The sequence below is a fragment of the Salvelinus sp. IW2-2015 genome, linkage group LG15 (genome assembly GCF_002910315.2).
Source record: "Salvelinus sp. IW2-2015 linkage group LG15, ASM291031v2, whole genome shotgun sequence".
Classification (NCBI taxonomy): Eukaryota; Metazoa; Chordata; class Actinopteri; order Salmoniformes; family Salmonidae; genus Salvelinus; species Salvelinus sp. IW2-2015.
In genome coordinates this window covers 41,806,434-41,819,660 of record NC_036855.1, presented here as the reverse complement: position 1 = coordinate 41,819,660, position 13,227 = coordinate 41,806,434, and the positions used below count along the sequence as shown (strand labels likewise).

General features: G+C 40.2%; 1 protein-coding gene across 3 annotated transcripts in view; it reads right to left on the bottom strand.

Annotated features, from left to right (window-relative positions):
* The window catches only part of rasgrf2b (Ras protein-specific guanine nucleotide-releasing factor 2b), a 221,700-nt gene that overhangs the window by 12,253 nt on the left and 196,220 nt on the right, over nt 1–13,227 (bottom strand). For all 3 annotated transcript variants that reach the window (XM_024001934.2, XM_024001935.2, XM_024001936.2), the window contains 6 exons: nt 9,653–9,756; nt 9,485–9,569; nt 6,575–6,772; nt 709–788; nt 466–583; nt 100–168 (listed from right to left, as the gene is read on the bottom strand). In XM_024001934.2, the coding sequence (XP_023857702.1) occupies nt 100–168; nt 466–583; nt 709–788; nt 6,575–6,772; nt 9,485–9,569; nt 9,653–9,756 (654 nt within the window). The remainder of the gene's footprint in view (nt 1–99; nt 169–465; nt 584–708; nt 789–6,574; nt 6,773–9,484; nt 9,570–9,652; nt 9,757–13,227) is intronic.

Below are 13,227 nucleotides of genomic sequence, written 5' to 3'. Positions count from 1 at the left end.
CTGGAGAGAGGGAAGGGGTACACACTGAAGACAAGCACAATAGACTAGGAAAATAGCCATTGGCAATATGAAAAGTGTCTAGTAAGTAAGTAGGCGTACCTTAGGCTGGTGTTCTATCCTGTAGGGTGTCTGCTGGAACTGGCGGATCTCTCGGATTATGTGGGAGATCTAAGATACACAATATTTTCAACACAGCTCTTCATCACATATCTCAGAACTCAATTAAATCTATGGCAGATCAATGGAAACAGCAGTGCTGCAGCTTCACTGAACATGTTCATGCTGTATTCTATGGGATGAAAGTGGTTTCACATTGGTATACAATGTGTGTCCATTAAAATAAAATGTTATTTGTCACATACATCGTAAACAACCGGTGTAGACTAACAGTGAAATTCTTACTTACTGGCCCTTCCCAACAATGCAGTGAGAAAATACAGAGTGCCTGCATGTGTGTGTGTTTACCATCCTCATCTTGGAGAAGTTGACCAAGCCCTCCTCAGTGAAGTTAGGCGTTCCTTCCTCGATAAAGGCTAGGTCAGTCAGGTACATACCCAGGTAGGGTACACTGGGAGGGTTACAACTGGGAAAGAGAAAAGTAGGAGGGAGACAAGAAGAGAGTTAGGGACAAAATATTCTGGGCCACACCTCCCTCACTGAAAAGAAAGGACTTGATGTAAGTTTTCATCAATAAGATTTGTGTCTCACTTTTTCAGGGTTTCCCTCAGGTTTTTGAATCTCCCTTCAGACGACACAGTCTTCTGCAGCTTGTCCATCAGGGCTTTAGTCTGTCAAAACCAAACACAACAACGTTTTAATGTGTCTGGTCTGAAATCAACAAATACAAAAAAATAAAACTCTTGCACGCTTGTATTCTTGATGCTTTCAACAATTGAATGGATCTTATTTAGCAACGTTTCAGTCTCAAACTACTTTCATAAGGGTCTGAAATAAACCCCTCACCGCTACCCCTTTCGCTAACCCCTAAGTGCTTAGCTCCACCCAGTCTTCCCAGTGGATACTGGGGAGCTTTCCCCGTGTACCCCTATTTGGGCCCTTTAGATCTGAGAACAGATCTTCAACAAAGCTTTATTAGCAAAAAATTTATTAAAATGCTCTACCTTTCTCCCGAAGTGTGCACTCATACACTTCCCTTCATGGATTTAAAAGGAATGCAGTGTTGTGAGGAATATGGTGGGAACTCCCTCCAGCCATGCTTGCACCAATCCAATGCATAAAGTTGATTGACGTGCCCGTGCGTCACACAGTGATGCCATTTTGAATATTGGTTAGCATCCCATGTGCTTATGCTAGAGACTTACCTTATTGTAGTGGCTGCAGCCCAATCCCTTCTTTCCGCCGATAGAAAGCTTGCACCTATTCCATAACATGGGGCTTGTGAAAGCTGTGTTTTCTACACGAGAGGATCCGGACAAGAAAATCGTCACAAACTTGTCTGTAAAATCCGAACCGTTTGAGCTACAATTTAATAAGTCACCAACATCAAAAGGCGAGACTTTCACAACCACAGAGATGTTTGACAACGCACACAGGCTTCAGTGGAGTCGTCTGATGTTAACCCAGTACAAGGATGTAAAAATGGCACAACGTGTATAGGGGGTAAAAAGTGCCATGAATAAAATAAAATAAAACAAAACATTTAAAACCTTTCTAGCGCAGGTGTTCCACTAGCGGAACCCCTCGACAACATTCGGATGAAAAGGCAGCGCATGAACTTCAAAAATATTTTTTAGAAGTATGTAACTTTCACACATTAACAAGTCCAATACAGCAAATGAAAGATAAACATCTTGTTAATCTACCCATCATGTCCGATTTCAGAAAGGCTTTACAGCGAAAGCACAACATATGATTATGTTAATTCAGAGCCAAGTCAAAAAAACACAGCCATTTTTCCGAACAAAGATAGGAGTCACAAAAAGCAGAAATATAGATCAAATTAATCACTAACCTTTGATGATCTTCATCAGATGACACTCATAGGACATCATGTTACACAATACATGTATGTTTTGTTCGATAATGTGCATATTCATATCCCAAAATCTCAGTTTACATTACTGCAGTTACGTGCAGTAATGTTTTGATTCCAAAACATCCGGTGATTTGCAATAAAAAATGCAATATGTTAGTGTCATGACTGGCCTGTGAAGATCAGGTTACAAAGGATCACGGTTCTACAGGGATATCCCTCCCTCCCGCAGAGAGGTAGAGGTACAGTTGAAGTCGGAAGTTTACATACACCTTAGCCAAACGCATTTAAACTCAGTTTTTCACAATTCCTGACATTTAATCCTAGTAAAACATTCAGTCTTAGGTCAGTTAGGATTGACACTTTATTTTAAGAATGTGAAATGTCAGAATAATAGTAGAGAGAATTATTTATTTCAGCTTTTATTTCTTTCATCACATTCCCAGTGGGTCAGACGTTTACATACACTCAATTAGTATTTGGTAGAATTAAATGGTTTAACATGGGTCAAACGTTTCTGGTAGCCTTCACAACCTTCCCACAATACGTTGGGTGAATTTTGGCCCATTCCTCCTGACAGCTGGTGTAACTGAGTCAGGTTTGTAGGCTTCCTTGCTCGCACACACTTTTTCAGTTCTGCCCACAAATGTTCTATAGGTTTGAGGTCATGGCTTTGTGATGGCCCCTCCAATACCTTGACTTTGTTGTCCTTAAGCCATTTTGCCACAACTTTGGAAGTATGCTTGGGGTCATTGTCCATTTGGAAGACCCATTTGCACCCAAGCTTTAACTTCCTGACTGATGTCTTGAGATGTTGCTTTCATATATGCACATCATTCCCCCCCCCCCCACCCCATGATGACATCAATTTTGTGAAGTGCACCAGTCCCTCCTGCAGCAAAGCACCCCCACAACATGATGCTGCCACCCCTGTGCTTCACGGTTGGGATGGTGTTCTTCGGCTTGCAAGCCCCCCCCTTTTTCCTCCAAACATAATGATGGTCATTATGGCCAAACAATTATATTTTTGTTTCATCAGACCAGAGGACATTTCCCCAAAAAGTACGATCTTTGTCCCCATGTGCAGTTGCAAACTGTAGTCTGGCTTTTATATGGAGGTTTTGGAGCAGTGGCTTCTTCCTTGTTGAGCGGCCTTTCAGGTTATGTTGAAATTGGACTCGTTTTACTGTGGATATAGATACGTTTGTAGCCGTTTCCTCCAGCATCTTCACAAGGTCCTTTGCTGTTGTTCTGGGTTGATTTGCACTTTTCGCACCAAAGTACTTTCATCTCTAGGAGACAGAACACATCTTCGTCCTGAGCGATATGACGGCTGCGTGGTCCCATGGTGTTTATACTTGCATACTATTGTTTGTACAGATGAATGTGTTACCTTCAGGTGTTTGGAAATTGCTCCCAAATGATGAACCAGACTTGTGGAGGTCTACAATTTAGTTCTTGACTGATTTCTTTTAATTTTCCCATGATGTCAAGCAAATAGGCACTGAGTTTGAAGGTAGACCTCGAAATACATCCACAGGTACACCTCCAATTGACTCAAATTATGTCAATTAGCCTATCAGAAGCTTCTAAAGCCATGACATCATTTTCTGGAATTTTCCAAGCTGTTTAAAGGCACAGTCATCTTAATGTATGTCAACTTCTGACCCACTGAAATTGTGATACAGTGAGTTATAAGTGAAATAATTTCTCTGAACAATTTTTGGAAAAATTACTTGTGTCATACACAAAGTAGATGTCCTAACCGACTTGCCAAAACTATCATTTGTTAACAAGATATTTGTGGAGTGGTTGAAAAACTAGTTTTAATGACTCTAACCTAAGTGTATGTAAACTTCCGACTTCAACTGTATAGAGGGAAAAATGGGGGGGTTATAACCACACGCCCATCGTAAATTATAAGGCAGCAGCCCAACTCCTTCCTTGTCTCTAATGTGACAGACTGGAATGTGTGTGCCTTATGGAGAATCTACCTCAGAACTGTAACATGCAAAAAATGGACTTCGGGACATTATATTTCATAAGCCAAAATGGTGGTAACAATGATAGATGGAATATGAAAATGAATGTCGTTTTTGTTATGTTACTAAAAGTTAAATGACAACGTTATAACGAAATCATTGTAACTTGAATAGTTTTCATAATATGTACATGATGTTTACATACTGTGCGTTGTGTAGAAAATATCCAGATCAAAGATAATGCCTTTGTAACGATGAACTGTGATTTTAGTTGTCTAAACGAGATTTTAGTTTCCGTCTTCATGGCATGTTCTCTGGGTTTCCTGCGGTGTAGCTCGTTACAAGGCAAGGTTTGTTCTAATACCTGGAAACCCAGAGAGCATGTCATAAAGACGGAAATGCCCCTTTATGACCCGAGGTCATAAAACATGTGAGTTAAGAATTTTACATGCAGACTAAGTTTACCACACGCTGCAGCCGAGGTTTACGACTAGTCGTGACCACGAAACGCAACACGAGATTGAAGAAAAAAAAAATCTCTGAACAATCAAGTTCATGGTGTAGCAGCTATTCTGTACTGTATCTAAGTACTGTATCTGAGGAGGTGAATTCAAGAAAGATCAACCGGTTATTCTCTTCAAATCATCGGTTGTCTACACGGCCCTCCTACCCAAGCCGGGAGCGTTGACACAGCTGATTAGCCTCCTAAGAAGACTACTCTCACAGAACAAGTGAAAGGAAACAGACAACCAAGAGAAAGGACATTGTGACATTGTGTGGACAATCAGAGACTTACACCCGGTAATGAAGGAGACGCGGCCATCGAAAGAAAAGGGTGTTGGCCAAACCTATCCCGCTAAGCAGAACTCGGTCCACGAAGAGATACCCAACAGAAACCTGTAAATACATTTTGACCCATAGGAGCGACAGTTCAGGGCAAGGTGTTAGAGCTAAACTAAGCATAGTTTACAAATGTATCTAAGTGTGCTTTTCTCTCATGTCTCTCTCTCTCTCCCTCTCCCTCTCCATCTTGTGTAACACGTGTCATATTGTGTTTGACCGCTAGGGACCTGTTGCCATTGTATTAGGATCTAATCAATAGCCTAGACTGTTTGTGTATGTGTATCTTATGTTATCATTTAACCTCTCTAGGGTACGTGAGACGTTAGCATCCCACCTCTTCAACAGCCAGTGAAACTGCAGGGCGCCAAATTCAAATACAGAAATACTGATTATAAAAATTCAGAAAACAAAACATATTTTACATAGGTTTAAAGATTAACTTCTTGTGAATCCAACCACGGTGTCAGATTTTAAAAATGCTTTACGGCGAAAGCATACCTTACAATTATTTGAGAACATAGCCCAGCAGACAAATCATTACAAACAGTAACCAGCCAAGAAGAAGAGTTACACAAGTCAGAAATAGAGATAACATTAATCCCTTACCTTTGATGATCTTCATATGGTTGCACTCAGAAGACATTCATTTACTCAATAAATGTTCCTTTTGTTCGATAAAGTCTCTTTATATCCAAAAACCTCAGTTTTGTTCACGTGTTTTCTTCAGTAATCCACTTGCTCGAACGCAGTCACAACAGGCAGACAAAAAATCCAAATTGTATTCGTAAAGTTCATAGAAACATGTCAATCGATGTTTATATTCAATCCTCAGGTTGTTATTAGCCTAAATAATCGATAATATTTCAACCGGACAATAATGTCGTCAATATAAAAGGTAAACATGAAAGGCACTCTCTCGGTCGCACGCATGAAAAAGCTCTGTGACACGGCAGGGTCCACTCATTCAGACTGCTCTTACTCCCTCATTTTTCAGAATACAAGCCTGAAACAATTTCTAAAGACTGTTGACATCTAGTGGAAGGCATAGGAACGGCAATTTGAGTCCTAAGTCAATGGATACTGTAATGGCATTGAATAGAAAACTACAAAACCAAAGAAAATCCTACTATTTTTCTCAGGTTTTCACCTGCCAAATCAGTTCTGTTATACTCACAGACACTATTTTAACAGTTCTGGAACAGTTCTGGAAAATTTAGAGTGTTTTCTATCCAAATCTACCAGTTATATGCATATCATATCTTCTGGGCCCGAGAAGCAGGCAGTTTAATTTGGGCATGCTTTCATCCAAAATTCCAAATGCTGCCCCCTACCCTAGAGAAGTTAACTTGTTAGTAAATAAATAAATCAACTCAATTTGTGTGGTACGGAATGATCAGTAAGACCCGGGTTTGTGCAGATTTACGAATTATCCGACGTTCAGAATGAGACTGATGAAATGAAATAATTAGTGACTGCTATGAAATCGATATTCTGATATTCTTTGAGTTAAATCGGGAAACGGTAACTCTTTAAACAAACTTTTCCCGTGGTGCCCCAGGTTACCGAGTTAATGGTTACCTGATTAATTTAATCACGTAATTATAAACATAGTTAATCATTTGATAAATAGCATGTCATCACATTAACAATAATACGTCATGACAGTTAGCTTAGTAGATATTGCGATTTAAGGGCAAGGGAGAGTGCTTGAGTGCAGACCTCTGGAGAAGGGTAAAGAATTAGAACAATTTCCCACCTGTTTGCAGACTTTGGCCCATGTCTTCTTCAACCTGTAGATGGCGCTGCGGTTCAGAGCTGAGGTGATCTCTAAGACTCCATTGTAGTTGTTGAGGCAGCGGCAGATGTCGGCCACAGCCACCCATTTTTCGATAGAGTTGGCCCTGGAGCCCACGTCAGTATGGGTCATGATCTGAGACGCCACCAGGTTACTCATCTAGAGGAGGGGGAGAGGGGAAAAGACAGAGAGAGAGAGGAAGAGAAAGAAACAGGGGGTGGGAAGCAGAGAGGAGATCGGTAAAGGAGACACACTCACTTTAAGAATAGCCCACTGGGCACAGACTAGAGGTCGACAGATTAAATCGAAATGGTCGATTAATTAGGGCTGATTTCAAGTTTTCATAACAATCGGAAATCGTTATTTTTTTATTTTTTACACCTTATTTAACTAGGCAAGTCAGTTAAGAACACATTCTTATTTTCAATGACGGCCTAGGAACAGTGGGTTAACTGCCTTGTTCAGGGGCAGAACGACAGATTTTTACCTTGTCAGCTCTGGGATTCAATCTTGCAACCTTACAGTTAACTAGTCCAACGCTCTAACCACCTGCCTCTCATTGCACTCCACGAGGAGCCTGCCTGTTACACGAATGCAGTAAGAAGCCAAGGTAAGTTGCTAGCTAGCATTAAACTTATCTTATAAAAAACAATCAATCAATCATAATCACTAGTTAACTACACATGGTTGATGATATTACTAGTTTATCTAGCGTGTCCTGCGTTGCATATAATCGCTGATTTAACAAAAGCACATTTGCGAAAAAAGCACAATCGTTGCACGACTGTACCTGACCATAAACACCCATGCCTTTCTTAAAATCAATACACAGAAGTATATATTTTTAAACCTGCATATTTAGCTAAAAGAAATTCAGGTTAGCAGGCAATATTAACCAGATGAAATTGTGTCACTTCTCTTGCGTTCATTGCACGCAGAGTCAGGGTATATGCAACAGTTTGGGCAADCTGGCTCGTTGCGAACTAATTTGCCAGAATTTTACGTAATTATGACATCACATTAAAGGTTGTACAATGTAACAGGAATATTTAGACTTATGGATGCCACCCGTTAGATAAAATACAGAACGCTTCCCTATTTCACTGAAGTAATAAACGTTTTGTTTTCGAAATGATAGTTTCCGTATTCGACCATATTAATGACCAAAGGCTCGTATTTCTGTGTGTTATTATGTTATAATTAAGTCTATGATTTGATATTTGATAGAGCAGTCTGACTGAGCGATGGTAGGCAGCAGCTCGCTCGTAAGCATTCATCCAAACAGCACTTTCGTGCGTTTTGCCAGCAGCTCTTCCCTGTTTTTCAAGCATTGCACTGTTTATGACTTCAAGCCTATCAACTCCCAAGATTCGGCTGGTGTAACCGATGTGAAATGGCTAGCTAGTTAGCGGGGTGCACGCTAATAGCGTTTCAATCGGTGACGTCACTCGCTCTGAGACTTGGAGTAGTTGTTCCCCTTGATCTGCAAGAGCCACGGCTTTTGTGGAGCGATGGGTAACGATGCTTCGAGGGTGGCTGTTGTCGATGTGTTCCTGGTTCGAGCCCAGGTAGGGGCGAGGAGAGGGACGGAAGCTATACTGTTACACTGGCAATACTAAAGTGCCTATAAGAACATCCAATAGTCAAAGCTATATGAAATACAAATGGTATAGAGAGAAATAGTCATATAAATACAATATTAACTACAACCTAAAACCTCTTACCTTAGAATATTGAAGCCTCATGTTAAAAGGAACCACCAYCTTTCATATGTTCTCATGTTCTGAGCAAGGAACTTAAACGTTAGCTTCTTTACATGGCACATATTGCACTTTTACTTTCTTCTCCAACACTTTGTTTTTGAATTATTTAAACCAAATTGAACATGTTTCATTATTTATTTGAGCCTAAATAGATTTTTATTGATGTATTATATTCAGTTAAAATAAGTGTTCATTCAGTGTTGTTGTAATTGTCATTATTACAAATMTAAAAAAAAATAATAATCGTCCGATTAATCGGTATCGGCTTTTTTTGGTCCTCCAATAATCGGTATCGGTGTTGAAAAATCACAATCGGTCGACCTCTAGCACAGAATGTTGCACTACTGAACTCCAGGGCCATTTTGTTAATTATACATCTGTGAGGAGTTGGCGATTTATTTCAGTTTGATGGTCAACCACCCATTATCAGTCTATGCATTTTAAGGTGGTGGATTTGTATAACAAATACACCATGACAGCGCAACACACAAGGGGTGGAACAGTGGCAAAGGTACCCACAGGACAAACAGAATAATATTGGTCTGAGAGATTAGATAGCATTAATACAACAAAAATAATTCAAAACACACTCCTTTAGTTTACACCAAAGTTAAACAGATGTATTTTTTCTTCATAATAAGTAGCAAAAAAACGAATCTACAAAAATGTAACTAGGTAAATATTACACAACAGGTAAACATGTTTATCAACCTCTACACAAAACCAAAGTTCTTGGTCTTAATGGCTAGTAAGAGTTTCTTTTTTAGAATCTGTTTGGAGGAGTAGAGTGGCACATAGAGGCGTGAGGTCAACGTCTAGTTTTGATTTACATTTGGTTCAGGTGTCAACTAACCTGAATTCAACGTGAAATCAACAAAAAATGTCACCATGTCATTGGATTTAGGTTAAAAGTTTGGGGGGGGGAATACTGCCCTTACGTTGATGACTTTTTGCAAGTCCAATCAGTTTTCCAAGTTGATTCAACGTCATCACATTGATTTTTTGGGGTTGAAATGATGTGGAAACCAAGTTGATTCAACCAGTTTTTGCCCAGTGGGAGGCCTCCAAATAAAGTAAAGACACACACAACACACACACACAAACTCACATCATTGAAGTGCTGGCTGGTCTTCATGATGTAGGGAGTCCTCTCAGACTTATCCACCTTCATCCAGCCCTGCCCCAGGAACTCCCTGACAGAGAAACAACACATACTGATATGAGATCATCACAAGAAATGACATCATCACTTTAGGATATGAGGTGACAGACTCACTCATAGGGGATACTCCTGAAGACGATGTGGTCCAGTAGTGTGATCTGTTCAGCCAGCTCCATGGCAGATAGAGACTCAAAACACTCTGACCTAGGACACTCCACCTGGAAGAGAACATACACACCAGCATGAGACATGCATACATACACACATGCATCCACGTGCTGTACACATACACAAAAGCAACAACCATTCAGCTGCAGAACAAAGTGATTGAACAACAACAAAATAGCCAGCCTACCAGCTCTGACTGACAAGGGTTCAGTGAAAAGCTGTACATATATGTTCACAGAAAGGAGAAATAAAGGTTCAGTAATTTATTTGAGACAATTAGTTGCCGTGGCCTCTGGTGGCTGGTGTGAGCTGATTATTCACAATTAACACACAAGGTAATTAACCCCCCCCCTCAAAAAACATGGTGTGAGAGTCACGAGAAAGAAGATTAAGAAGGGAGGTATAGAAGGGAAATTAGAGAGAGAAAAACATAAACAGCTTTTGGTGATGTAAGATACTCACAGTGGACAAATATATTAGGATAAATATATACTGTACCTCTATCTGGAACTCAATCTCTATCACACACCACACACACCCTTTTTCTATCTCTGTTCCCCCCTTTCCTTAATCTTTCTCTCTCCCTTCATTTACCTCTAACCCTCTTACACTCAACCTCTTTCTGTCCGTCTCTTACTATCCTATGGGTGGCCCGTTAAGATTTTGTGTCGGAAAATTCTGTATGTAGCCAATGCTTTTTCAATGGGAGTCATCTGTTGCCGGATGAAAGACAAATGGCCGTGATTTTACGACAAACCATGTACAATATGTCCACCTTTGAACATATACAACTCCAAAAGAAGTCGAGATTATTTTAACTTTTGAACAACAAAAACGCGCAATGACTAGGTCATATATGATTTTATCATTGTTCATGCGTCTCAGTGTGACCATACCCTACTTTAGGAACTGTAATGTTGATTGTGTTATAAAAAAAAAGTCTCACAGACTGGCAGGCCTATTTATATCAGAGCTCAACTATTATGTATCCTTAGTATAGATCACAGGAGGCTGGTGAGGGGAGGACAGCTCATAAAAATGAAAAATGATGGAATGGAGTGAATGGAATGGTTCAAACACATGGAAATCATGTGTTTGATTCCATTTAATCCATTCCAGCCATTACTATGAGCCCGCCTCCCTAATTAAAGGTGCCACCAGCCGCCCGTGGTACATATCCAACATCAGTTACCTTTCCTAAATCTTAACCATTAGCACAACCTTAGATCTGCTATGTAACCTACACTGTTAGGGTGGGTTGCACCAACATGGTTTAAACTACTCTTAGATTAGACCTAATCTAGACGTTGTAAATTTAGGTTCATAATTATATTATATTTAAGACTGGATTAAGGTTAAATCACTAAACTACACACCCCGAGTCGATATTCACATCATAAGATGGAATTCCCCTTGACCACACCCACAAATTGGGGAAAACAAAAAATTCTCTCCCATTGACCCCCATTGTAAAAGAGCCAACTTTGACGTCGATTTTCCTTTTTACAGAAATAACAAAACATGCCTTAACTTCTTATGGATCAAATCCCTTTAGCGGGATCGATTTGACAACATCCGGTGAAATGGCAGAGCGCCAAAAAATACTATAAAAATTCAACTTTCATGAAATCCCACCAAATTAAACCTACACTTGTTGTGAATCCAGCCACAGTGTCAGCTTTCAAAAATGCTTTACAGCGAAAGCAAACCGTGCTATTTTCTGAGGACAGCACCCCATCAAACAAAGACAGACAATCATAATTCAACCCGCCAGCCATGACACAAAACTCAGAAATAAAGATAGAATTCATGCCTTACCTTTGACGAGCTTCTTCTGTTGGCACTACAATATGTCCCATAAACATCACAAATGGTCCTTTTGTTCGAATAATTCCGTCATTATATTTCCAAAATGTCCATTTATTTGGGGCATTTGATCCAGAAAAACACCGGTTCCAACTCACGCTACATGACTACAAAATCTCTCATAAGTTACCTGTAATCTTTGTCCAAACATTTCCAACAACTTTCGTAATACAACTTTAGGTATTTTTTTACGTAAATAATCGATAAAATTTAAGACGGGATAAACAGCGTTCAATACCGGACGAAAATAAAGAAAATATGTTCTAGGTCGTGCGCACCAAATCATTAGAGTGCACCTGGAGTGACACAGGAAAACAACAGGGCTACTTAATTTCTCTAAATAAAAACATCAACCAATTTCTAAAGACTGTTGACATCTAGTGGAAGCTATAGGAACTGCAAGGATATGTCTATTAAAACGGCCTTGCCATAGAAACCTAATGGAAAACAGATTGACCTCAAAAAGAAAATTCCCTGGATGGTTGTGCTCGGGGTTTCGCCTGCCAAATCATTTCTGTTATACTCACAGACTTTATTCAAACAGTTTTAAAACCTTAGAGTGTTTTCTATCCAAATCTACCAATTATATGCATATTCAAGCTTCTGGGCCTGAGTAGCATGCAGTTTGAGAGAGAATGAGAGAGAAGTGGGACTCGTTTAAAATATTTTTAAAATCCCACCCTATTGGATGGGCACGGTTAGGGGCTGCTCTCTACTCGGCCATGGACCCCTTGCACCCACTAAAGGCATTAAAAAAAACATTTTAAAAATGTGCTCCTGGTAACCCATTCAGATTACTAGGTGCATGGCTATCCATTTGCATTGTCTTACAATGGGCATTTACCATCAAGAATTCGACATGCTCTAATATACTGCAGAAATGCCCAATTGACTGGCCCGTTGAACTCGGGATGGCCGGGCAGTGATAGTGGTTCCTCTCCATTGCTCGTTGGTGTTAATTTCAGCATGTCAATTTGGTGATGGTTCATCACTGTTTATACGTATTGCAAACAGACAAAAGTCAGCCATCAAGTCAGCGTCCATCAATCAATAAGATATCCTTCTGACTGATGTCATATACATACTGATACATACTGGCACCAAACTCAGTTTGTCCAACACGGTTAGAAACCAACTATCACATATTTCAGAGCAGGCCCAAAATTCACGGCACCTTCTGTTTAAACCATAATAAAAACTTAAAACACGTAGTTACGTTCTAGCTGCGGGTCCAGTTCTGACATTATGTGTAGGCCTAGCTGAGGCGCTGACATTTTGGTAAGATTGGGTGTTAAACTCGATACCATACACCAAGTTTTTTGGTCTTTGGCGCAGCCAGCCCAACATGTCTTGTCTTTCGACCTGGTGCGAATGGAATCTGGGCAGACTATTCCTGAAGCTTGTAAGGTGATAACTGAGTCCACCATGGTGATTCCGGCAAGAACCACAGAGGTCTCTGTAAGACTGAACCTGGCGCCCTGCTACCAGATGGAGGGCACCACTGCATTCTCCCAACCCTCTCCGCGACTATTCAACTTGGAGCTAACTGTCAATGGTAACCCGCTGTTGGATATAAACGCTTGTTCCACTTATCTCCTGGTACAGAATCTAACTCAAGCAGATATTTCCATTCCTCAGCACACTCAGCTAGGAAC